Source organism: Gigantopelta aegis, chromosome 6 (genome assembly GCF_016097555.1).
Source record: "Gigantopelta aegis isolate Gae_Host chromosome 6, Gae_host_genome, whole genome shotgun sequence".
In the NCBI taxonomy this organism is placed as follows: domain Eukaryota; kingdom Metazoa; phylum Mollusca; class Gastropoda; order Neomphalida; family Peltospiridae; genus Gigantopelta; species Gigantopelta aegis.
This window is the reverse complement of record NC_054704.1, coordinates 67027771-67055088: the sequence shown is the minus strand read 5'-3', so window position 1 is coordinate 67055088 and position 27318 is coordinate 67027771. Positions and strand designations below refer to the sequence as shown.

Below are 27318 nucleotides of genomic sequence, written 5' to 3'. Positions count from 1 at the left end.
GCTACTAGCAGGATATAACTTTTGACATTACAAAATCGCTCATTTGACCTCTAGGTCATCGTACAATGTGGCTGAAATAATAGCTTTTCCCCTCAATTTTTATGGTTTGCAGGATAAAGATAATAACTAGTTAATGACGTTGGATATCTGCTTTATCCTGTTCAGGCCAAATGAGAAATTCTGCTCGGCAGAACCTTGCGGAATTTCCCATTCTAACCTTCACACGATAAAGCAGATATCCAACGGTCATTAACTTGTTATTCTCTCTCTCATTCTCATTCTCTCTCTCTATATATCTATATATACTGATGTGAAAAAATAAGGGAACACTTAAGTAGTATTGGCAAATACCGACTGCAGCCAAAACCCTCGTCCACAGTATTAGAAGTTAGTGACATTCACTTCTACATTATTGTATTTAAAATGGACATAACTACACTAGTCATGAATTAAGCTTGAAAAAAGATCTTAAATATCGTACATGTATGTTCTCTTATTTCCTTCCATTAGTATACATATATCGAGGTAAACATCCACAAGTGCAATTATAACTCATTTTAATTATGTGCAACTTTCAGCTTAAGGCTAAACATGAAAAACACCACAGCTATATCTCGTCTTCCTACATCACCAAGAAAAGTAAAAAAAACAACCAATGACATATACTTAAGTTTTTAAAGATAAAGCTTTATTTTCTGCACATACTTCAGCAACAAGTACAAAGAATGAAAAACTTTTTCCTTGGCCTACTACAATATTCATGTACAATTTTGATTAACGTTCACCAATTGTAAATTATTGACTAAAGCCACAGGTATGTACTGAATACAATATCCAATACATCAAAATATTTTGGAAAAATAATTGTAAGGATGAACCAAATGTAGTGCCCATACAATTAAAGGTGCATTTGTAATGTAGCATGTGCCTTACTTTTGCCATTTTTATATGTATTTGTGATAAATAACTACAAATTAATTCATCCCAAATATAATCTTTGAATAATTAACTCGAGAACATCAAAAGTGTAATGTGTTGTCACTTGTGTATAAATGGAGAATCCTTGGTGGAAAATACAAAGTACAGCAAAAAATATTAATTACGTATTAATTAAATAGCAGCCAGTTATGTCAAAATACAATCAAAATTTAAACTGTTATGTCACATGTTAACCTGTTATTGAAATTGAAACAATATAAAATTAGTAGTAGTAGTAAATGAAATTATAAGATATACAACATTTATTGGGGCATGTAATTCGAGGTATAATCTTTACATTTCACACACAAATTTGGTACTTTTGACCATTATGCAACTCATATGACTGGGAGTAAACGGAGAATATGTGATGTGAGCTGCCACTAATGAACAGACATGGCATATCAGTCAGAATTGGAACTATCAATAAAAACATGTTCAATCGACTAAATGGCAAGATCAACACATGCATTATAAACATTAAAAGTGAAGGGAACTATTTCAAAATCTCAGGTAATTGGAAGTCTGGTCATGTGATTTTTACCAAGGTAACTGGTGTGTGAATTATAGTATGCACAACCTAATCAATGTCCTCAAATTTGCACTGAACTTGTTTCAATGCCAGTATTTCCAGCTGATACCGCAAATTTAAGGAATATGAAATAAAACATAAATCGGGGTTTTTTTTATACTTGGTAAACTTATTCAGAATGTATAATGGTTTATCAAGTAACCGACCGATGGTTTGCACAAAGTTAAGATTGCGTAATCAACATGTGAACAGGACAGTTTGCGTGAAACATTGTGCCCTTAAGTGTGTGTCAATTTTAAGACTGATTTTACCGTTTATGGTATTTATCTGACTTTAAAAATGTATTCAAGATACCTCTTTATGTTAATTTCTTTCATGGTGAACTACAAACCATTATTACTTTAAGAAAAATAAGGTCATGTTATAAACATATGACTGATATGGGCTCCTTTCAGGGAACATATAATTCAAAATTAATTGTGATTCACTATTCAAGTTTCAAAAATTGCTTCTTACTTCTAAACTTGTAGGTGGTAGGTGCTAATCTGGTTGAAAATTGATTACCAATTGATGGTCACAAATCAAAATTTTGAAAACAAAATACTGCCTAGCAACCACAATTGACAGAGTATAGCTTCAATTAAGTGTCACAAATTAAGTAACAATATAATATTCCAGAATTGAGGATTTACAAATTTTCTATTAAATCATAGGCCCATAACCCTTGTGAAGGTAGTAGTTGTGTCAGATTTTAGACCATGCATTAAATGGTTGATTAAAAAAAACACCACCGAATTTATTGTTATATGTGCATGTCTAATCAAAGAACAAATTTTCTAAATGATAAAATTTACAACAAAAAACCCCGATTATTCACAACACATCACAAAGAATGTACAAATAATAGATAAGACTTTGATCCAATACCTGATACAAATTTGTTTGGAATATGGTACGGCATTTAGATATGAAAATAGTGCTGCTGAATAATGAGTATTTACAGTATTCAAGATTAGATATCATTAGACTTGCTGCTCTCATGGTTTCCATTAGCAAGTGTCATTTAAAAATTAATCACTGTACTAATGTTGAGATCAATTGCCTCAGTTCCAAACACATTAACTATCGGATTACATCACTTTCAAACTTGTAGAACATATAACATATATAATATGTGGACATTTACAAATTATGCAACATACTACTTGAAATAGATACGTCCATCCACACTGAAACACTTAGTAAAACTATTAAACTAGACACTAAAATGATAAATAAAGTCTAAAACTCCCTGCATCACCCTAAAGACCAATAGCTATATCCAAGCATCTCTGCATTTTCAAGTTCATTAGTAGTAATCTTGAATGGTAATTTTGCTAAAAAGAATGGAAGCCTCTAGAAATCGAACAGAAAGCCACTAGTTGTTATTTTGATGGTCCACTGAAGTCTCCGTTTATTTTAGTGTTTATCAATAGTCAAGTGTTGTCTTATTTTACCTAGCTGTAAAACATCCATTTCTTTCTCAGTATTAATTATTGTATCAGCACAAATTAAAACTAAACTAGAGAATACTATACGAGTAACCAATAGATATTATTTATCTTACGAGTTGTTGCCAAAACAAGTTGAAAGCATTTATATACAAGTTGTAAGATAAAAATTAGGTTAAAAAAGAAATTTAAAGGTCTTTCTCAAACTAAAACCCATTTACGGCACTTGTGCTTGCAGTTAATTTATACATCATAGAACAATCAATTTTAGTTCTGAATTTTTTTTATTCGATGGTATGACTGTAGCGACCGTCACTGTGGATATCTTTAAATCAATATCACACATGTTGAAGATCGCTGAAAAACACTAAATCTCACGCTGTGTTCTCCGTAATAAGTGATAAAGTAAATTGTTAAATGAATAAGGTTGTTTAGGAATGCTGCATATAATAAAGGAATAAATACCTTTTGAACAAAACAAGCTTTAAACTTTGACCTTTTGTAAATTGCACAAAGAATCCACAAAGAACAATTTACTAGCTTACAATATGAACCACCATCTTATTTTGAAAGTGAATATATTTAATCCTGAACTACTGGCAATAAATCATGTGAAATGTTATCCACCTGCTTAAGACCCATCAGTATCGTATACAAAAATGAAGAAACATTCACATAATCACACCTACACACATTCACAAAGATGCAACTAATGAACGAGTTCATGATCATTACAGAACAAGACAAATTCATTAACAGATGGAAACCGTTGTACAACGTACAACACTTGGTCTGGATAAATATCACAATGAATAAATAATGTACATATTTATTGTGGGGGATTGACGGCTGGTGCCAGTCGGGTTATCAAGGAAATGCCTTTGTTTGTGATGTTCCTTACGATCTGTGGACATTGGGGTTTATTACACAGGTGTTCAATGGTCATCCGCAACTCGCTGAACAGTGTCCTGAAACAAAGAAGAAGACAATCAATGCTAAATAAAGATTTAAGACCTGGACCCAGTTGTTCAAAGCATAGTTAAATTAACCCTGGATTAGTCCAATATTTTACTTTTAATGTTTTTCACAAATACAGAATAAAGTTTAAATTTAATGTAAGGATAATATCATTTTAAAATGTTTGAAATTGATGGGTCAACAGAATGAGTTTTTACAATCATCTGACTGCATCGACATTTGGTCTGTATTTAAAGACAGCATTCAACTAATGTAATTAATTTGTAGTGATTAGTTTGTTTGTTCATTTGCCCTTAAACTCTTAGTCATATAATAATGCACTGAATTATTTTTTTCCCATTGCCTTTAACTCCTTTCATCAAATTGTAAAACCCCAAGCCCATATATGTGACACGAGACAATGTGGAAATTTGGGAACAAACTGAAAGAAACCGTATTGTTAGAAACAGTTACCGAGGAAAACACTGTTGTTTCGTAAATATGTAATATCCTCTCGAGGGAATGGAGTTATGGAATTCATTACATAATTTTATGGGAAATGTCGTTTTTAGTTGATACCCAGTGCTCCCTTTCCCTTTTCTGTCAAAACTGTCTAGCACTACTACAAGTGGAATGGTTTATCTTTTCACTATTTGGTACATAACATGTGAGCCATCATGGCTTTATCGCTTAGGCCAATTTTCTCATCGACAGTTTAGCTATGTTACATAGTTCAAATTCGGTTAGATGGGGGATCTACTGCACTTTACATTTCCTGTTAACAATTCAGTTTTTATCTGATCTTAATCTCTTTGAACTGAATGATTTTGCATGTGTCATCAACTGTTCATTGTTAGCAGTTTATCCAAGCATTACGGTTTAAACCTCTCATCTTTGAACCACTGATGAGAAACCAGGAGCCAGTTGTTCAAACATTAGTTAGCTTAATCGGTGATTAAGAGAAATTTAAAAAACCACGGACTGAATCAATACAAATAATAATTAAAAACATAGTGTTGAAACTTCATTTAGAACAACCAAGATATTCAATTTGCACAATGCAATACTTAAATCTTAATTTTTACATTTAAAGCAATTTATAACCCTGATCATCCCAATAAAATCTAAGATATACTTGGTTCAATTTCCAGATAGTATGTTTAAAAAATGCACAAGTTTGCATAAAGCATCCAGTTCTGCTAATAACAAAAATGGAAGAGAAAAGTAAATATTTCACAAACCTGCAATATGGATTTCTCTGGGAGGAATAGCGGAGGGTCAGAAAACGGTAATATACAAATGGCAGGATTAAACTGGCTTTGCCACTGAAATAAAAAAACACATTTATTTAATACTAGCAACAACAATAATAACACACAAAACATAAAAATTATAATACTAATTTTTTAAAATTCATACCTATTATAAGAACTGAAAGGAAAGAAAGAAAGAAATGTTTTATTTAATGACACACTCAACACATTTTATTTACTGTTATATGGCATCAAACATATGGTTATAGACCATATAATGAGAGAGGAAACCCGCTATCGCCACTTCATGAGCTACTCTTCGATCAGCAGCAAGGGATCTTTTATATGCACCATCCCACAGACAGGGTACTACATACCACAGCCTTTAATATACCAGTTGTAGTGCACTGGCTGGAACGAGAAATAGCCCAATGGGCAGAACTGAAAGGCTAAAACTAAACTAAGTTAAAAAGATATGGGAATAACTCGCCTGAACATCATGGCAATAACAGCCAACATAAGGAAAATAAAACTAAATTAAGTTAAAAAGATATGGGAATAACTCGCCTGAACATCATGGCAATAACAGCCAACATAAGGAAAATAAAACTAAATTAAGTTAAAAAGATATGGGAATAACTCGCCTGAACATCATGGCAATAACAGCCAACATAAGGAAAATAAAACTAAATTAAGTTAAAAAGATATGGGAATAACTCGCCTGAACATCATGGCAATAACAGCCAACATAAGGAAAATAAAACTAAATTAAGTTAAAAAGATATGGGAATAACTCGCCTGAACATCATGGCAATAACAGCCAACATAAGGAAAATAAAACTAAACTAAGTTAAAAAGATATGGGAATAACGCACCTGAACATCATGGCAATAACAGCCAACATAAGGAAAATAAAACTAAATTAAGTTAAAAAGATATGGGAATAACTCGCCTGAACATCATGGCAATAACAGCCAACATAAGGAAAATAAAACTAAACTAAGTTAAAAAGATATGGGAATAACGCACCTGAACATCATGGCAATAACAGCCAACATAAGGAAAATAAAACTAAATTAAGTTAAAAAGATATGGGAATAACGCACCTGAACATCATGGCAATAATGGCCAACATAAGGAAGATCTCGTTACAGGCAATAAATCTGAGAATGTTCACTTGCTGAGTCTGGAGCTTGGTGAGCATGTTTCTTAAGAACATCATTGACTGTGGTCCCATAAGCTGCAAAAATGACAACGTACTTTTAATATGCTGCACATACATGGTATTCAATATCTTCAAAAACTTTAGTTTTTTTTAGAGGAAAGTAGGCACCTATATCTATTGAAAGAAAGAAAGAAAGAAAGAAATGTTTTGTTTAACGACGCACTCAACACATTTTATTTACGGTTATATGGCGTCAGATCACACAGATTTTGAGAGGAAACCCGCTGTCGCCACTACATGGGCTACTCTTCCGATTAGCAGCAAGGGATCTTTTATTTGCGCTTCCCACAGGCAGGATATCACAAACCATAACCTTTGTTGAACCAGTTATGGATCACTGGTCGGTGCAAGTGGTTTACACCTACCCATTGAGCCTTGCGGAGCACTCACTCAGGGTTTGGAGTCGGTATCTGGATTAAAAATCCCATGCCTCGACTGGGATCCGAACCCAGTACCTACCAGCCTGTAGACCGATGGCCTGCCACGACGCCACCCTATATCTACTGAATGCAGTGAGGAGTATAATCAAAAGCATAAAAAGTAGTTAGCCATTGTTGTAGCAGTAGTAGCCTAAAAAAAATTATGCATCCCACCAACTGTCTAGTAATGAACAGATCAATTTGTTAATTAAACGCCCAATAAAGTAAAATCTTGATTAACATGGTTAGATAATAATTATGTGAATAACATTTAACAATGTTCAATCACATTATTCCAATGCAAAGGTCAAACATCACAATGAGTCTGTCTTCTGATTTAGCCTACAGCTTCTAGTTCATTCATCCATAATATATTATTAATAAATTCTAGTTAATAGCCATCAATTATGTTGTTGCATTGGTTTCATTTTCATAAAATAAAAATTCCAAATAGAGACAAGGAAACTTTTTTTTTTTAAATTATCATTCTGTCATAGTAGTATCTGCATATAAATTTGATAAAATTATTATTAAGACTAGAATTTAAAATATTTGTGCACAGATATTTTTTGCAAATATCTAAATGTAGCTATATGGAATCTCTGTGTACTTACGTTAAGGATGGTGGTTGTGTATGTAGAAGCGTGCAGGAGTCCAAACAGAAAGACAGGTACCAGAGCCACTAAAACATGTTAAGGAAAATGTACAACACTGATTTAATTAATATAGTCAGAAGCTGGTGTTTCACTTGATACAGCAGGCAGACATAGAACAAGATGGAGGTAATTTAAAATGTGCTGAGGTTTCATTCAACAAACATTCTTTTCCTTTGTGGGGTATATTAAAATAACAGACAACTAATCTCAACAATATTACCATAAAATCAAAAAAAATCTGCATCTACCATATGTTATTCCTGGTCACATAAGTTGTCATTCACTAAATTAATGACAAATACAAATTAAACTTGAATTTGGCAAATTTATTTCATCATAAATTTGCCAAAAGGTTATTTATAAAAATATATGCTGTTTGTAGATCTACTGCCATTTTAGCTTTTTGTCTAAACGGAAACATGGACTTTCTGACCAAACTGCTAATAATTTTGGGTGTCCAGCTTAAACCCTGTAATACATCACACCTCAGGTGGGCTGTGCTATAAGTGATCTAGATAAAGATCAACAGCATCCTTTGCAATTCAAAAAATGTCTCGGTCAAAACAAAACAAAATGCTGACTGAAATGGAGGTTTGCTTTGCCAAAAATACACTTAGCCTCAGCATTTGTATTTTAAATGCCTACATTAGTATCGTATCACATATAACATTTATCAGCAAAATTAATAAATACTGGCAATAATTGATTTTACTTCACCTTTGTTACTGAATAATGACGCAAAGTTAAAAGTTAAAATTTGTTTTGTTTAACAACACCATTAGAGCACACTGATTTAATCATTGGCTATTGATGTCCAACATTTGGTAATTTTAACAGTCTTAGAGTTGAAAACCACATTTTTCCAGTAGTAGCAAAGGATCTTTTATAAGCACCATCCCACAGACAGGGTAGCACATACCATGGACTTGATATACCAGTTGTGGTGCACCGGCTGGAATGAGAAACAGCCCAACGGGGATTGATCCCAGACCAACTACATATTAAACGAATGCTTTACCACTGGGCTACTTGAAAAATGTAATAAATATCAATCATAATGCCAAGTATAGACAAGGATACTTGTGTTGGGATGACTGTTGATGAAGATGATGGAAAACAACAGATAGTGACAGCTGTCTTCTAGGAAGAGTCGCGCCAAGAATTCACGGCTCAGCTGGAAGTTGGGCAGCCGCTGGTGGAGTCGCAGGGCACTGGTGGCGGCACTGCTGATCAATGCACGGTAGTAGAAACTCAACGGGTTGCCGCTGCAAGTTAAATACATTGCATTAACACTCAGGGATTACCCTGCACATTGCCAAATTAGCCAATTGATAATTTTTTATACAAACTGGCTACAACATTTAGTCTTTCACTAATAAAATATTCCTTAAATTAACCACGTTAATAATTTTCAAAGAAATACTTTACATATCAGAAAAGTGGCTAGTGAAAAATTATTTCCAGTGTGAGCGCCCACACTCGGTGTGCTGTTAGCCTATAGTCCATCCCACAGGGAACGCCTTTTTTCGTGCTACAAAATTTACTACAAGTTATTTATTTCTGAACCGATTTTTTCTATATTGGACACAAACATAGTGGGTTTTTTGCTATTTCCAAAACACTTTTACTTTTCTTCTTACGTCAAACAAAACTGAAATTATTTACCAAAAAACATTTTTTGTAGTAGGATTTATAACACTACAATTTTTATGACATCAATATATGACATTGTTGAAAAATGCTCTCAGTTTATTAATTTCGATTTTTAAAATGTTTCACTTCCTTCAAAAACAAAACCTTTCAAACTGACAGCATGTGAGATCAGTAGTTTTGGGGTATACTAAAATCTGGAGGATTTTACTCTCCAACACAGACCAAAAACAAGACAAACCCAAAGAGTGGCAGCATGTACAGCACTGTGCACACAACAGTGAAAATCCTCGTCAACCAGAGTGCAACTGCAACCTTGTTACTCATCATGTGACTCTGCATAGAGAAACAAAAACCTATCAATATATCATCAGGACCTTATATCACAAATTTATCCAGGCCTTCTGTGCTACTGATCACAGGCCCCTTCCCAAAATTCCCAATTTGATGTGTAATTTTTTTTTTTAATCTGTTAATTTAACAATGGTCCATTGTATCATCCAATGGCCAAAAAGCCTATCCCAATTGTGATTGAATTGCACTAATGTTCCAAATTCCATTAGACATGGGACCCTGTAAAAAGAATTGTGGATAAAGCCGAAAAATTACTATTGTTACGTTGCCCTCAAGTTATTATCAGTAGTGAGATTTCACAGTCACTGTTTTATTTTGGACCTAATCCAATTTCAAAGTAAAATTACACAACAGACATCAAGAAATGAAATTGCTTTAGCTCATTTGACACATTGTTAGTTCGTTGTTTTTACTTTGGCATGAATCTGTACATCAATGTATGATGCTGCAATGAAATGCAGTTGTGATGTCTGGTTCTCAGTCAGATTCAGAAACTAATAATTGTTACTTTGAAGTGTATAATTTAGAACTTTTCCAAATGGATAAAGAACATTATGAAATGTACCAATAAATGTTCACTTCGCCTATTTTTTATCAAACTTCTCATCTTTCTCCTTCACATTTTGCAAGATACAGAATTTAAAAAACCACTTCAAAACCTGATGTTGATATTTTACCAATTTAATGTGCACCTGTTATTAACTCTGGCATTTAAAACCTCATTTTGGTTGGTTAATATTATTTGATCACATAATGTCAACATTTGAAATAAACCAATGAAATTGGGTCTTTCTTAAACTTCGGTATTCACCTGATTCTATAACATGCTTTTAAAACAAAACTTAATAAACTCTTTTAATTTCCTCCACTTCCTTAATATCATCAATGATTTGAAACACTAATTTATAATCATTCTTTTATCTTTCGTCAATCAAATTGTAAATGTATTAACATTTTAACAAATAAATGTTATACATATAGAGAAATTTGGTTTGCTATAAGCCAACTCAAATTTTTAACAGGGCCAGTCAATAAATATTTACATTATTATTATTATTATTTGTTAAAAGTATCGAAATGAGTTGGCATATTTTTATTTAAAGGTTGTCCTAAAATTCTGTAATTGCTGAACGAGTAGAAAATGATCTGAGCTTTACCATTACTGGGTTTCCTGTTGGTCTCGGCTGTTCTTGGTTGGTTTGTTCTTCACTTTGTTCACCACCTGGATTATCCGATTGGTCAGCCATGTTGCTCAGTTAAGATTGGAACAAGGATCTAAATAAAATGAAAACAAAACATTTAACTGTTATAAAATGCTATAATTAAATTTCTGTTCTATTACTTAGTTTAAAGGCATCCCATTGGTCCGCCCATAGCAAAGCGAGTGTGTTCATTTCCCAATTCAGATGTCAGGGAACATCACATAAACTTCGTGATATCACTTTATAGTGATATTGAGCAATATTGTCCTAGAAACAAAAAGGAATTTAAAATAAAATATGATCTAGTTTATGTTTTTGTTAAGTATATTTCAAATTTAATTATAACAATTTGATTGTTACGGTCGATGACAGCCACTTTTCACACCCTTGTTTTGGTTTCGAACACAATAAATATAGCATATCTCAGGAATTTTTCCAACATTTATAAAATGGAATCATTATAATGTACCCAGTTTATTGTTATTGTAAGGAGATATAGTGACATCATTAGAATACTGATGTCATTCAAATTCAAAATTAGCTGTATTATTACAATGCTTTGCCACGTTAAAATAAAAACTGGTCTACCAACCTTGAAACGAGTCAAAAGTCTATAAAAATGCTAAATCACAGTTATTTTCCAACAAACTACCATTTATTACATGAAATTTGTTCACCAAATTAAAATAAAATTTGCCAATTATTCCTAAAATTAGCAATTGGTGCTGTTTACAGGTCGGTATGTTCTAATATTCTAATTATGAACAAAATATTAAGTTTAAGTTTTAAAACATGAAAGAAATAAAGAGTACCTTTTGTCAAATATATTATATAAAAAAAATTACCATGGGATATCTTATATTTATTTTGTACAAAGACAAACAAGGTAGCAAAGAGTAACTGTCATCGACCTTAACATAATTTGGGTCTCTGATGGCAATAAGCCTGGAGCGAAACACAGTCATATTAAGGAACTACATTTAATGCACAACGGTCGACGACAGTCACTTTTCACACCCTTGTTTTGGCTTCATACACAATAAATATAGCATATCTTACCGTAATTTCACTTGAAATCCATATTTTGTAAAAGGTACAATTTTTTTAAGCACAAGATTTTCTTCAAACACATTCAGGTACATTAGTAATATTCAAACAAAAAAATTTCATTAGCAATTTTGCATTGGAATTTTTCCAGCATTCTTAAAACGGAAATGTTATGTACCCAGTTTATGGTTATTGTAAGGAGATGCAAAGTGACATCATTAGAATACTGACATCAATTCAAAATTAGCTCTATATTACAATGCTTAGCCACATTCAAATAAAAACTGGTCTACTAACCTTGACCCCTGTCAAAATTCTATAACAAGCAGACAACACTGTTTACAGGTCGGCATTTTTTTTATTTATCATAATTCTAGACAAAATATTAATTTTAAGTTTTAAAAGATGAAAGAAATAAAAAGTACCTTTCGTCAAATACATGTATATCATATCAAAAGATTACTGTTGGATGTTTTATTTATTGTGTTCGAAGCCAAAACAAGGGTCCAAAAGGTGACTGTCGTCGGCCTTAGTGACTAGTCCACATTCACATCATAAAATGTAAAACAGCCAGTTTAATACTTTAAAACCTAATTTAGCAGCATTATTCAAAACAAGATAATGAACATTCATATTATTGCAAATCTGTGATCTGGACTGGAGCCAATTTGAATTTTACAAAACACTCAGCATGATGTCATGTTTTTTTGGCATCTACTTTTAAGTTAAATTTTAACACAAAAAATTACAACATTATGGAACATTTTTAGGAAAAAAGAACAGGATGCAAAATTAACATGAAAACCATAGTTGCTAGCAGGGCCAGTTGAAGAAAAATCTTACTGGCCCTTCTCAAATTCATCTAGCCCTCCAATTATCACATTGAAATATAACTGCACAGCCAAAATCTAAATAATAATGTTTTTTGTTGAATAATAACCATTTATATAGTCCATTTGCGTCAAAAGAAAACCCATGAATCGGCATAATGAATAAAGTTAAAATTCATATAAAAACATGTTATTAAGTTTTAAACCCATACCAACTAAAATTAAAAATAAAATTGAAAACAAAATCCAATATATACTCTTCAAAAGAAGAAATGCAAAACCACACTGTCGTAACATTTGGAGAATTGATTTAATTATTGAATGGTGAGTCCGATAATTACCAAATGTTGCAGGATTGTTCACAATTCACTCTAGTCCATTGTGAGTAAGTGATAGGACACACCACCAAGGTCAAGGTCATCTGGAGTCAATACCGGGTGTGGCCTCCGCGTGTGTTGACAACTGCCTGGCACCGCCTGCCCATTGAAGCAACCAGAGTACGGATGACGTCCCGGGGGATGGTGGCCCACTCGGCCTGCAAGGCTGCTGCCAGCTCGGGCAGGGTCTGGGGCTGTGGTTGTCGCTGTCGGAGGCGTCGGTCCAACTCGTCCCATAGATGCTCAATTGGGTTCAAATCCGGTGATATCGATGGCCAAGGAAGGACATTAATGTTGTTGTTCTGTAGGAAAGCCGTTGTGAGACGTGCTGTGTGAGGCCTGGCGTTGTCATGTTGGAACACTGCGTTGGCGTTGGCCATAACTGGAACGATGTGTGGCCGGAGGATCTGGTCAATGTAGCCCTGTGCATTCAGGTTGCCCTGCACGTGGACCAGGTCAGTTCTGCCAGTGTGTGAGATGGCTGCCCACACCATGACACTACCCCCGCCGAATCTGTCCACTTCCTGCACGCAGTTTGCCGCATAACGTTCACCACGACGCCTATACACGCGACATCTTCCATCATGACGTCGGAGCAGAAATCGGGACTCGTCACTGAACCACACCTGTCTCCATCGCAGTTGAGGCCATTGTCGATGAATCTGGCACCACTGCAGTCGGAGTCGACGGTGTTGTGGTGTTAAGATGACACCTCGAACTGGACGTCTGGCACGAATTCCTACCTCACGTAGGCGGTTCCGTACGGTCTGGTCGGATATCCTGCGCAAACCTGGTATTGCTGCGGCTGTGGAGGTGGCAGTAGTCAATCGTTCCCGAAGGTGGCGTACCCGGATGTAGCGGTCCTGCCCGGGGGTAGTGACCCGTGGTCGACCGGATCTAGGGAGGTCACGTGTTGATCCATGTTGCTGGTAACGGTCCCACAGTCTGGAGATGGTGCTTGGGGACACATGGAATGCCCTGGCAACGGCCGTTCTGGATTCGCCTGCGTCTAGTCGGCCGATGACATTGTTTCTCTGCGGTTCACTGAGACGTGGCATGTCCTGGATTGTCAACTGTCGGCCAGATACAGAGGCCAGGCAAGCGAACACCCTGCACTTTTATACTGTCGGTGTTCATGTTTCACGTGCAGACAACGCACGTGCAGTGGTGACATGGTTTGCACGTGGCTGCGTTTTTGCAAATATTCACATTTTGGAACTTTATTATACAGTAGCTGCGTTTTATCGAATGTAACCGTGGGAATGTGTTTGGGACATGCAATGACCTTATATTCACAAAGCATGAACCGGTAGGAAACATAAAATCGGAGTTATAACCCATTTGTACCCTTTTGCGTTTCTTTTTTTGAAGAGTATATAAATAAAAATAGTTCTTTACAAATTACCACTATATTATATATATTAAATCTTGTTTTTAATACAAAATGCTAGAACAGTCTATGTATGTTGCTCGACTTGCATTGTCTCTGAAGTAAAAGATAATACAGTACAACGAGACTAAAAATAGTACTGTATGTGCTTTAGTAAACTAGTCTGGAAGTGGCAGTCCTCTATGTAATGATGCAAGAGGGATAGAATAACCTTTGTGGTGATGCAAGAGGGGTGAAATCCCCAGTAAATTATTTTCTTGGGAGTGTTTTTTCTTCTATAGACGTGGCACTAGGTAGAGATCCATGGAATCATCCACTATTTTGCCAAATTCGCATTCGACTCGCTTTGTGCAGAGATACGGCCTTGATCATGTATTACGGTTTTGTCATTCAGATTACCTTGGATGTTACCTGTATCAGAAAGAGTTAACCTATGCAATTTGATGGTAATTTGTGAAGAATTTTTGTTTTAATTTACACTGAACTTTTACTCCCAATAAAATGTTATTCGAGATGGTATGGGTTTAAAACTTAATAAATTAATATGTATTTATATGAATTTTATCTTTATTCATTATTTTAGTGCTGTCAAAATATAGAACATGTTTCATGTCTTCTGCTACGAGATCTGTAGCTAGCACTAGCCCGAGTACTCTGTAAGAGAGCTAGACGGACATTTGGACATAAATACACTCTCATTACAGTCAGAAACCAAGCTATGCATTTTTTTGGCAATTCCCGACAAACAAAAAGTTGGCAAAGATTTCCGCTCTAATATCACAACAATCTTATGTTTGACGTCAAATACTTTTACATCAATCATTTTCGAGTTAACTGATTAAAAAAAATCCACTTATTAATCACTAATACACACACTACAGAAAGAAACCCGACAGCACCCACATTCAGCTAAGCTTCGGCAAACTCCGGACAGCAGAATTCTAAGTTCGCCGACCTATATCGTGACGTTGTGTCACATGATCGCCCACTCAGCCATTCCGTCTATTAGGCGGAATCGCCCAGTGGGCGATCACGTGATCTATGTCACAAAATAGGTCACCGAGCTTTGTAATTCTTGCGACGGAGTGTCACGAAGCGTAGCTGAATGTGGGTGCTGTCGCATTTCTTTCTGTACTATGTGTATTAGTGATTAATATGTGGATTTTTTTTAATCAGTTAACTCGAAAAAAAATTCGATGTAAAGGTATTTGACGTCAAACATAGGATTGTTGTGGTATTAGAGCGGAAATCTTTGCCAACTTTTTGGTTGTCGGGAATTGCCAAAAAAATACATAGCTTGGTCTCTGACTGTAATGAGAGCGTATTTATGTCCAAATGTCCGTCTAGCTCTCTTACAGTTGGAGTACTCGGGCTATAGTTAGCGCCAACATAGACTCCGTGTATTTTGTCATATTCGATTCAATATCAGTGTGTTTCTGTTTTTTAACTGGTACCATACATGCCAGACACTGAAATCGATGGTCTCCTAACGGACTATCTTTGTAAAATTCTTAGTCGCCCTTAGCCAATAAAGGTTGCCATGGGCAACTGCTAATTACCAACCCTGAAAGAAAATTAGATATTATGGTACTTCAAACTATATTGATTAAAGTTATACTGTTAATTTTAATAAGAATTGTGGTTTAGACGTAAATTTACGTTTACATGCAAAAATAGGTAAACTTACGACGTTTTGTAAAATTGGGCCCCGTTTCTGAAAATGAAAACACATAAGAATACAATACGTCAATACTGAATTATTGTCAATAGTGAATAAAATTGATTTTTGACTTACATGATACAACTTACAGTCTTACTTTCAATAATCGGAAATGCAAGAATGTTGAAAAATATCACTATTAGTAATACTATCTTTTACTCATAATAACAATATAACTGCGAAATAACAAATAATACAAATAAATTAACCATACAAACAAAAACGCGTGGATATTACCGATTGCCCGGAAGAAGAAACAAATTTCAGTTTGTAATTTCCCCCTTTCTTTATCCCACTTCGAAGGCATCAATAAACATTATGTATCGAACCATAATTTCCTAATTCTAACATGTGCCCGTGCTGATCAATGGTTATAAACTTAGAAATTCTAGACCAAGGCCGTAATAGTTTTGCCCATGCAAACAACATTTAATAATAGTTTTGCCCATGAAAACAACATTTATAGTCTCTTGATCCTTCTTTTATCTTTACTTATTACCAGGCCGAATACGGGTAACTTCGGATTTCGGTAATCTCGGCCCGCATCTAATTATAAATGAATGCATAGAAATACATTGCTTTATTATTATTATTATTATTATTATTGTTGTTGTTGTTGTTGTTGTTGTTGTTGTTGTTGTTTATATTATTATTGTTGTAATTTTAAGAGTACATTAATTAAAAGATAAAAGTTACAATGCGGGATAAAAAGTTAAAATATAGCGTAATACTATATTTATAAAATGCCACCTTTTGCTATATTTACATTAGTATTTTCATTGTTACACATGCCTTCTGCCCCAGGTTGGGTCACTGGCTTCCAGAGGCCGAACCCGGGGTGGTCATGCTCGAAACCTTAGTGGTATAGGAGTATGTTAAAAACATTATGCCATGCCTTACGCATGCCTGGGTCATTACTTTGTTTGCAGTTGGGGTCCAAATGATAGCCTGCTGCTTCAGGTAGAAGCGTTGTTATATGGAAACCGTTTGAGTTGGTACATAACTACAGTAACAATATCACGAATCTGAAGATTCCTTTTTTTTTAACGCGATTGCTGATATGTTACGACCGTATTAAAATACAAGAGACAAATCCAAGGTTGGTATGTTTTTATCAATCAACTTTAGGTTACCAAAAAAAACTAGATTACTTGATTAATCAAATCTACCCAAGTAAGCATGACCTCAATCAACGTCTGACCACAATTAAATTCGAAAACAAAAGATCTCTTGAATTAAAAGCATGGCCATATACATCGTAGGCAATATAGATATATATGATACCTGTATGTAGGTGGATAGATGAATACCAGTAAACATGGCACAAGCTGCCCTTGACGTGCCATATCCATGCTTATCATGTCATCATACTGTGCGTCCACGACAAGAAGTTATCCAATGTAATAACTGTTATTTGTGGCAACACCGTAAGTGCGTTTAGTTAGCGAATCCAAGTTGAAACGCCACCAAAAATAATAATACAGGAATCTACAAAAGAAAATATTTAGGTACTGGGGAGAATACGTAGATGGGATAGGTAGTGCACTGCAGCTGCTAACTGCATGTTCCAGAATCAATGGACCAATACGACAGACATTAAAAAATAGCAATAACAATTGTTGATTTGACAGAAACGGCCTACCATAAACACACCCAAAGAGTGTCAGTCACGTAACTAAATATATACAAACCTCATGCAGGCACTTTCATTCATTTATAAAGGTTTTATTATATTATAAATTGTTCATAAATGTATATGTGATACAAATAAAAGATATACAAAATGGTTAATTGTTCCACGTTTTATTTATACCCCTAGTATTTGTAACTGATAAAAGCAGTGGTATTTCTATGCATCCTGTAACAATGGGCCAAAAATTACCGAAGTCCGAAGTTACCGCGTACATATCCGAATAAGAATCACGCACGTTGTTCTGGGCGCGCGCAGACACATACACACACAACTACCAATACTAGCAGAAAAGAACAGTGGGTTAGTGGTTAATGGGTAATAAGATAGAAGTCGATGTTGAGGCCTTACACTTAGGGTACCTATTGAGTTGTTAAAATCGCTCTGGGTATGAGCCAGTAGCCTACCAACCAACCAACCTCGACTTAATCACTACACCATTTCGACTAGCCGGAGTACTTTTCCGTTCTAGAGCCTCATGGACATTTGGACGGTTATGTTCGCTCTCTTAAAGCGACAGACCCTAGTTTTTAAACAGTAAGGCATACTTCTCACTATTAGAGACGTTTATGATCACTGAAATCAACCATTACTTTATATTTTATTGTTTAGATTGTCCATCTCCGTACAACCGAAGTGTTTCTGGTCATCCTGGTGTTTCTAATACCCCAAAATGCATTTTTAATTTTTTTTTAAAACGCACATGCATCTGAGAAGTAACGGTTATAGAGTCTCGTTTTAGTCTATTTTTAAGGGAATTTCAACGTCACAGACTCTTTGTTTCATTCTGATGTATCCAAATTTTTTACAGTTTTGTAAATTAACCAAACTTAGTGCCCATGTTTAGTGTTTAAAAACTAGGGTCCGTCTCTTTAATTGTGGACTAAGCATCAGCCAAAGGGGTACGGTAATCATATTTATTGGAGCAGAAGGTATACAACTTGGCACCAATCACTGTCCTACAAATAGTATGTAATGCAGGGTTCAAATTAAACAATTGGTCCCTCTGGCAATTTTAAAAGGCTTTTGCTGTTGGCAAAATTCTCACCTACGCCTACAGCAATTTTGAGCTTATCTACAGCAATTTTAAATCTGTAATTTTTGCAACACATTTAAAAAGCCAAAACTTATTTCAACTAATGACAATAATTGTTATCATGTGGAAACAAACTGCCATCGATAAAGCCTGTGACCTACTGCAATTTACATCACAGCTTCTGCAGTTGCCTTTAGCAGCACCAATAAGTTTGAACCCTGCAATATATATAGAGAATACTCCCCGAGTGTTTTGTGATATCATAATTTATCAGCATGAGTTGATTTTTATACTTTTATCAACTCGTGCTGATAAATTATGATATCACAAGACACGAGGGGGTATTCTTTTTATCATCCATTATCATTCTTTTTATTTGTAAACAATGTCGGTTAATGTGGGTTGAATGAGGGTAGACTAGTTAACTAGCAGAACGACACTGGCGTGACGTCACTAACGATAGATTTAGCGCTGAAACATACACTGTGATGTAACAAAAGAAGTGATATCTCCTAGAAGAATATTGCAGGAGTTATTGCAAATTATAGTGCCAGCGACATCTCCTACAAAAACCTTTACTGAATGATAAATATATAAAGCCTTTCCTGCGGTATTCTGTTAAATATAGCCCGTGTGGCGGCAGTAGGTTCCATCTCTTTCTAAAAGTATGTTACACACCAAATGGCTGTAGCCCAAAATCAGCTGTGGTGTTTTTGTCTCTCCTATTAATGAATGTTAATGCCTATTCATGTAGCCGAGTTCATCTGGGATGCATCTTGTTTACAGTTCTGGATCACATCATTCCCCAATAACTGGGCTTTTTGTAGTCTCAACAGATCCACTCTCATCACGAGCACCAGCTTGGGAGTGGCTCACTGGTGTTAGGACCCTAACAATCAACACTCGTATGACCCATGATTACCCATTTATTCAAAGGTTTTATTTGGGAGAGTTTTGGGTCGTACTACATTTGATTAAGTCAAAGAAACTTCATCCCTTCTCAAGTATTGGAATCTTCCACTGGATGCAATTCGGATTTGTGTGAACAATAATGCACCAGTAGGGCAGAGTTGATAAAGTTTAAACTGAAACAGGATCACCTTCAATACCAAAGTAACAAAAACAAAACATAAAATTATTATAAATAACAATTTTTTTTATTACAAAACAAATATGTAAACATTTAGTAACAACACAGTTCCTTTGTTCCAATCATGTGACATATGTCGTGAGAAAATGTTTGTATTTTTCATACTATCCTCAGGATGGCAGCATTATAGAACACCATGCAGACTGACTTCTTAACTTGGTCACAATATCTCTTAGACTGTACTACAAGCTTCCATGTAATTTGAGACATGTCTATTTTAGTCTTCATCCACAGTTGTAGGTATTCAGTCTGAAATAAAAACAAATATATGTAGTTAAATCTTATTCAAAACTCAAAAACACTCACTATACTGTAAAATGGGAGCAGGTCAGCTCACCCCAGTGATTAGTGGATTCACCCATATCAGCCCTTGAAATAAACTGTAGTCAGCTTAAGTGATTAGTAGGTTACATGGTATTTCCTAGTCGTAACAGATTCAGATACTACTCTAGTATCAAAAGTTTAATTAGAAGGCAAAATAGGTTGCTGATCAGAATGGATTGAATTAAAGGCCTGACTAAAAGATCATACTAAACACCAGCATGGCATTCAGTCACACCTCTTCCCTCCACACACACCACCTTTTGTATTTTTCTGACGCCCCATAGCATGACTTATAAACAGTGTGAGTGCCCCTCCCCCATGTCAATATAACATCCTGGCTATGCCAATATGTTCAATGCTGCAAAACTATCTGCACTGACTAATACATTTGTGACATGTTTTTGTGGGTGCTCAAAACTTCAAATGCCATCTCAAAACAAGACATTTTAAATAACAAAGATGCCAAACAAATTACACCAGAGAATAGATTGTTCTTAACACCAAAATTTTGGTAAATAAATTCCAATCCATTTGAATTCTTAATTTTCAACAGATGAAATCTTAAAAGATATTAATTCAATGAAAATGGTGTCAGTAAGAGTTTTTAGCACCATAAGAAATATGATAAACAAATGAATAAATTAATTAATGTTTAACAACACCAAAGCACAAAAATACACATCGGCTATTAGATGATGTTCTAGTTTCTTTCCCCCTTTTCTCTCTGCCCATATGAGTAATAAAACATGTTTCCTCATTGAAAAGTTAAAGTTTGTTTTGTTTAACGACACCACTAGAACATACTGATTTATTAATCATCGGCTATTGGATGTCAAACATTTGGTCATTTTGACATATAGTGTTTCTTCACTGAAAGTAACCACTCCAACTTACATGTACTATTATCATCTGCTGAGTCGCGATCATCCATCATGTCTGTGTCATCATTTGTGTCACTTTCATCATCATCATCACCTTCTTCGTCTTCTTCCTCTTCATCCTCCTCGTCGAGATGCTGAATTCAAGAAACACTTATAATTACTAATAAATAACAATGTATTACAACATAATGAAACTCAAGAGATGTTAAATTCAACAAAGATTTATAATTACCAATACAAACACAATAACAATGTATTACAACAGAATAAAATAACATTAACAAGTTGATCAAAGTTTAGACGTAGTTTCAGATTTTGTGGAAAACAAAGGACCATTCTCAAATTTCTGGACATGTGGTAACCTGAATGACCATTATGACTTATTTTGATACCTGAATAATTAATGCATTACAATTATTTGAAATTAAAAAATAAAAATATGTTTTTAAACATCATATGTTATATATAATATATTAATTATTCAATAGACTACATTTACTGTCACTGGTTAAAGGCATCTGTCATTGGTACTTGCTTCTGTCCTGCATTATTTACAAATCGTCATACAAAACAGAAGACATAATTATTTGAGATTAATCCTTTAATTTAAAAGGTCTGATAGTAAACAGTTTTAGAATTCGAATAGTGATTTCTGACATATGCATATCAAATCACAGGCACAATGTTGAACAAAATGTTTCATGCTAAATTAGTTTTAAATACCAAATTCTATATATAACAATGCATAATTAATAATGACAGACAAATTGTATACAAAACAATGCATAGATCGATTTCTTTTTCTGGTGAGTTATGTTTTTTCAGCATGACAAAGTATTTTGACAAAAGAAAAAAAATATGTATGAATTACCTCTGATGTCTTGCCAATGGGAATGATGCTGTTGTCCTTATTTGCAATGCTACACTGCTGAAAAAAATGCAATCAACATCACTATTAGTATATTATGTATCAATATAACAAAATATAATGTAGTAATTTGTTTGTATATTTATTGTTGGCACACAATTGCTCGAGTCTCCCCTGAGTTGTCATGCCAGGATGAGAAGAGATCAGGCCCTTTCTAAGGGCCCTACTGGCAACCTACGGAAACACCCCAGCATCAACAAGGTCTTAATTACAAGCTACTCTCGGGCCTACTAAAAATCTAAACCTATACATAGCTCTCTATCATTCACATTTGAACGACCATCAAAATTGCGCCAAATTTCCATCATTAAAATGCACACCAATTCTCTTTGGCTTAATCCTACGGGACATTCCAAATTACATAGCACCATATCACCTCCCGCCTGTTACCAACCTTGGCTGGACTGCTGGTGCTCCCTTGCACCTGCCAGAGCAGGTGGTCCCTCCTTCAATCCCCATCCTTTCCTGTCCTGGACAGAGGAGCCGGCCAAGGCCGGCTCTTGTGACCAAGACAGGCGTGTGCTACAACAGCTTGCTCTGAATGTGCACATTAACTCCTCGGTTACGGTTACAGCCACCTAACACAATTTATGCATGGAACTGCACACTGCTTGTTTTCTTGTGTACGGTTCGCACAATCAGGATAATGCAAGGTTTAGAAAACCAGGTTTCACCTTGTTCACTGCCAAATTAGTTAATTACTAAGTTTTATACAAAGTGGCTTTGACATGTTATCTTTGGCTGACCAGGTGGGTAATAAAAACATTTTGAATGACTCTGAGAATAACTTTATACCATCATTCTGAGAATAAAACAATAATGTTGAATAGTGCAGGTACAACATACCACAACATTCACAGGCATCGAAATAAGCATTGTGTTTGATAACCCATTTACAGGTTACCACAAAAAATACCCTATGTGAAAGTTAGAATTGAATTCCTGTTACTACTAGTTTTAATGCAGATGTTCTGATTTTATCAATGCGCGCGAACATCAGTACGAGAAACGGAATCGGGAAGTAAATTCATATAGTGGACGCTGCTTAAACGCAGAATGACTATAATTGCACATGATATTACTTTTTTTAAGTTGACCTTTGTCAAAATTAATTACTCTTATCATTATTGTAAAATTTTGTTAAACCTAACCCATTTTCTTTCTGGGGGAGGCCCCCATACTCTGTAGACTGTGGCTGGAAACATTAAATTGATTATTCCATAGCGCCATACCCAAAACATTATTTATTGCTAAAATCCTGGACATACGATATACCAGTCTTGGTGCACTGGATGGAACAAGAACTAGCACAAGGGGCTCGCCGATGGGGATTAATGCCAGGTAGTCCATCATGCATCAGGCAAGTGCTTTACCACTGAGCTACGTCCCGCCCCAGATAGCTTACTGTACACACGATTTATCTGAATAAATTTAATTTGACTTAGTGTGATCACAAAATGTACGTAATTCCTTGAAACATGCAGAGTACTCTTAGGCCAGTATTTTTTAATTTTTAGGTTTACGAACAAGAACTTTTGTGCACAAAGGTAGGAGGAAGGGGGAAAAAAAACCCAAAACCCCCCACCTGTTTGGGGTCAGTAGGGGTGATTTTTTTTTTAATATGGCTACTTTGATAGATGTGGATTCTTTGTAACAAAATAAGATTGACAAGGCATCTCTGTGCGCAACAGTATCTACAACGGTATATTTATTAATGAAATAAGTGTTATTTCTCACTGTTACCTTATAAAATGCACCACAATAGACTAGAATGGTAACTTTTTTTTCTTTAGAGCTATTTGTGGAATAATAAAAAAATACTGGCCCTAGAGTCTATGTCTTACTAAACATTAATGTCACCGATATCATCTTTGCTGAGATTGCATAGGAAAAAATACATGCAGTTTTGTGCCGTCTGCCATGTTGCTTGTTTATGGAATACTCTTCAAGAGGAGTGAAAGCTTCCAAAGTATGTGAAACAATTAATATGAAATCAATTATCTCTAGTGGTGTCATTAAAAAAAATTAATAATAATTAAAAAAAATTAATAATAATATGACGTCATCACGTTTTGCTTTTATATCATAACATGTCATGACTGTTGTTTGATTAAATCCTATCCTTTCACCCCTCTTGAAGAATATTCCAAAAAAAGTCAACATGGCAGCTGGCACAAAATTACATGCTTTTTGCCCTATGCGCTCTCAGCGAAGTCGATATAGGTGAGATAGTTATCATCTGGTATGTGGAATCTGTGTCATTGTAATGGTTTTTTCAAGATTTGTGTCTGGACAAACTTTGGAGGAAATCTAAAGGCAATTAAAGGTAGGAGAGTAATTTTTCGTAGTTGTACTGTTGTTACTTGTTAAAGGGACACACCCTAGTTTCAACCCATGAAAATGCACACTAAGTTTAGTTAATCTACAAACCTGTAACACATTTGAATAAAGTTACAATTGAGTGAAACATGGGTCTGTGACTTTGAAATGGTGAAATACCCTCTAAAAATGACTAAACCTCGACTCCATAACTGTTACTTATCAGACGCACGTGCGTTTTTAAAAATATGAGAAATGCATTTTGTGATATTAAAAACACCAGGATGACCAAAGACACTTTGAATATACGGAAATGGATAATATAAACAATAAAATCTAAGTAAAGTATAATTTCAATTATCCAAAGCAGCTAAAATAGTAAAACATATTTAGTATTTAAAAACTAGGGTATGTCCCTTTAACAATTTGGTTCAGACAATAGCTGGTTTCCTCTCTAAGACTATATGTCAAAATTATCAAATGTTTGACATCCAATAGCCGATGATTAATAAATCATTATGCTCTAGTGGTGTCATAAAACAAAACAAATCTTGTTTTATTGTTACTGATCAATCCTATTTTAGTGGTGCTCCAATTGGAAGACACTTGACAGAAATCACTATAAAGAAGAAATGTCAATGTATTACTCCAATTATTATAGAAAAAAATACCCATGTTTGATATTCTTCTTCAAGTTTTGACAATTCATTTTCATCATCAATTGGTCTGTCCACAGTAAACCAAAGTTGGTCAATTTCTCTGGGTACCAAAGACGGAAACAAAGGCGCAGACATTGTAGAATGTCTGGCTCCGCTTATTTCAGGTCTACCGATTTACTGCACGTACCATCCTAGACTTAGCCCGAGTACTCTGACAGTAAAAGAGCTAGACGGACATTTAGACACTGTCAGTTATCACACTCTCTAACCGTCAGAGACAAATATTGCGCAATCTCTACCTACCAAAAGGTAGTCAAATCCCGCTCTAATAAAACAACAATCCAATATTTGACGTTAAATATCTTTATATCGATCATTTTGGAGCACCATGATAACAAAACAAAAAAAATCATATATTAATTTAGCTTACACACACAACAGGAAGAAATCTTGGCCATCCAACAAATAGGTATTTTACTAGAATATTATGAAAGGGGGTGACATTTGACATAAACAAACGACACAACATGAATATAATCAAACTTGAAATAATTGCAATGTTTTCTGCAAACACCTGTGGACGATTGTCTTAATAATAATAATAATAATAATCTTTATTTAAAGAAGGTTACACAAATAGTAGTACACTAATCTCCCTTGTGGCCTTCTGTCTATTAAGTATTAAACATTATTACTCAACATATAATGAAATAAACAATGTAATAACAAAACACAACGTAATTATTCTTCATTAAATGCATCGAAACTATAAGGTAAATACGCATGATGCATACATAATTAATACAATTTTGTTTACATATACAAACAAATGTTATCACAACTTGATATAATCATAAACAAATATAATTTAAACGTACAGACTCCTGAGTAAAGATTTTACTGAACATTACCAAGAGCCAGTGTTGTTATGAATTTTTTATATTGTCTTTTAAATGAAAGTAAGGATACACTTTTTTTTAATAGAATCTGGGATTGTATTCCATGTTTCAACACCAGAATATCTGAAGGAGTGTTTATACAATTCAGTGTTGGGTCTTGGCAATACAAGATTATTATGTGTTGCTGATCTCAGGTTATATTTATTTGAGCCTGATGATGGTATGAAATAATCACTTATATATGCAGGTGTCAGATTGTTCATTTCCCCATCTAACTATAGCTGCTATTACTTATATCTCCCTTACATGGACATGATATGGTCACTAAAACAATATTATTTTATGGAGCATATATCATCATTCACAACTTGTAAAGATTCTTGTTCCATTTATCCATACATTTTTTAAATATTTGGTGCCGTTTCAGCCAACACAAAGTTCCGTTTTGTCCGTTTTCGCGATTGCTAGTCACTTCGTACCATGGTCATTTCGTACCATAGTCATTTCGTACCTAATTTGGTCGTTTCGTACCCTGGTCATTTCGTATCTTGGTCATTTCGTACCATTGCAAAAAGTAATTTCGTACCATTGCAAAAAGTCATTTCGTACCCTAGTCATTGCGTACCTTGGTTATTTCGTACCATAACTGAAAGTCATATCGTACCATGGTATAACAATTTATAACAATCAACCCGGTAATGTCTTTCACAAAATAACATTAAATTACAAATTTGTGGTTAATTTAAGGGATATTTTATCAGCAAAAGACTAAAAATTATTGCCACTTTGTATAAACATTAGCAATTGGCTAATTTGGCAATCAGTAAGGTAGTTAATGTTTTAATGGCTGTTATTGTTTATTTCTTAAACAAATAAGATGCAAATAAGCAAGTTTGAAAAGAAGACCTAATAAATAAATAATATTTTGTTGGTCCATATATTATTTTGTTGTTTTTGACTAATTATCTGGAGCCATTTCACACAAAATCGAAGTTGGCAGTTAGTAGTAAATACCATATACGGCTCTTGTCAGGTAAAATGGAAATAACAGTTGACAGATATTATGGGTATCAATAACGATATGCTGCACAATAACGTGTTCTGGTTTTCAAACTGTCACAATAAAGTTTTAAAACAAAACCCACTGCTTTTATGCTATAGTCAATTCGTTTTCTATATACTGGAATGAAATGACTAGGGTACGAAATGGCTGGGGTACGAAATGACTTCACAATGGTACGAAATGACTAGGGTACGAAATGACTTTTTGCAATGGTACGAAATGACCAAGGTACGAAATGACTAGGGTACGAAATGACCAAGCAGCATGGCACGAAATGGATGGTACGATA

At 34.7% G+C, this 27318-nt stretch overlaps 2 protein-coding genes across 5 annotated transcripts; both read right to left on the bottom strand.

Moving 5' to 3' along the window:
* Positions 1-666: 666 nt before the first annotated feature.
* On the bottom strand, positions 667-16336 carry LOC121374967 (transmembrane protein 33-like). 4 transcript variants are annotated; one of them, XM_041502127.1, is made up of 9 exons: positions 16318-16336; positions 16048-16074; positions 10672-10789; positions 9402-9496; positions 8591-8775; positions 7469-7536; positions 6317-6450; positions 5199-5282; positions 667-3968 (listed from the first exon to the last, which is right to left on the bottom strand). In XM_041502127.1, exons 3-9 carry the CDS (start codon positions 10759-10761, stop codon positions 3830-3832), a joined length of 795 nt encoding a protein of 264 aa, XP_041358061.1. In that variant the 5' UTR covers positions 10762-10789; positions 16048-16074; positions 16318-16336; the 3' UTR covers positions 667-3829. The 4 variants fall into 4 exon arrangements, with proteins under 4 accessions (XP_041358061.1, XP_041358063.1, XP_041358060.1 ...); XM_041502129.1 differs by lacking the exon at positions 16048-16074; XM_041502126.1 differs by lacking the exons at positions 16048-16074; positions 16318-16336 and adding an exon at positions 16156-16311.
* Positions 16337-19944: 3608 nt separating this feature from the next.
* LOC121375635 (anaphase-promoting complex subunit 15B-like) lies at positions 19945-25253 on the bottom strand. The gene is made up of 4 exons (XM_041503182.1): positions 25080-25253; positions 22033-22089; positions 21175-21295; positions 19945-20205 (listed from the first exon to the last, which is right to left on the bottom strand). Exons 1-4 carry the CDS (start codon positions 25200-25202, stop codon positions 20201-20203), a joined length of 306 nt encoding a protein of 101 aa, XP_041359116.1. The 5' UTR covers positions 25203-25253; the 3' UTR covers positions 19945-20200.
* Between the last annotated feature and the right edge of the window lie 2065 nt (positions 25254-27318).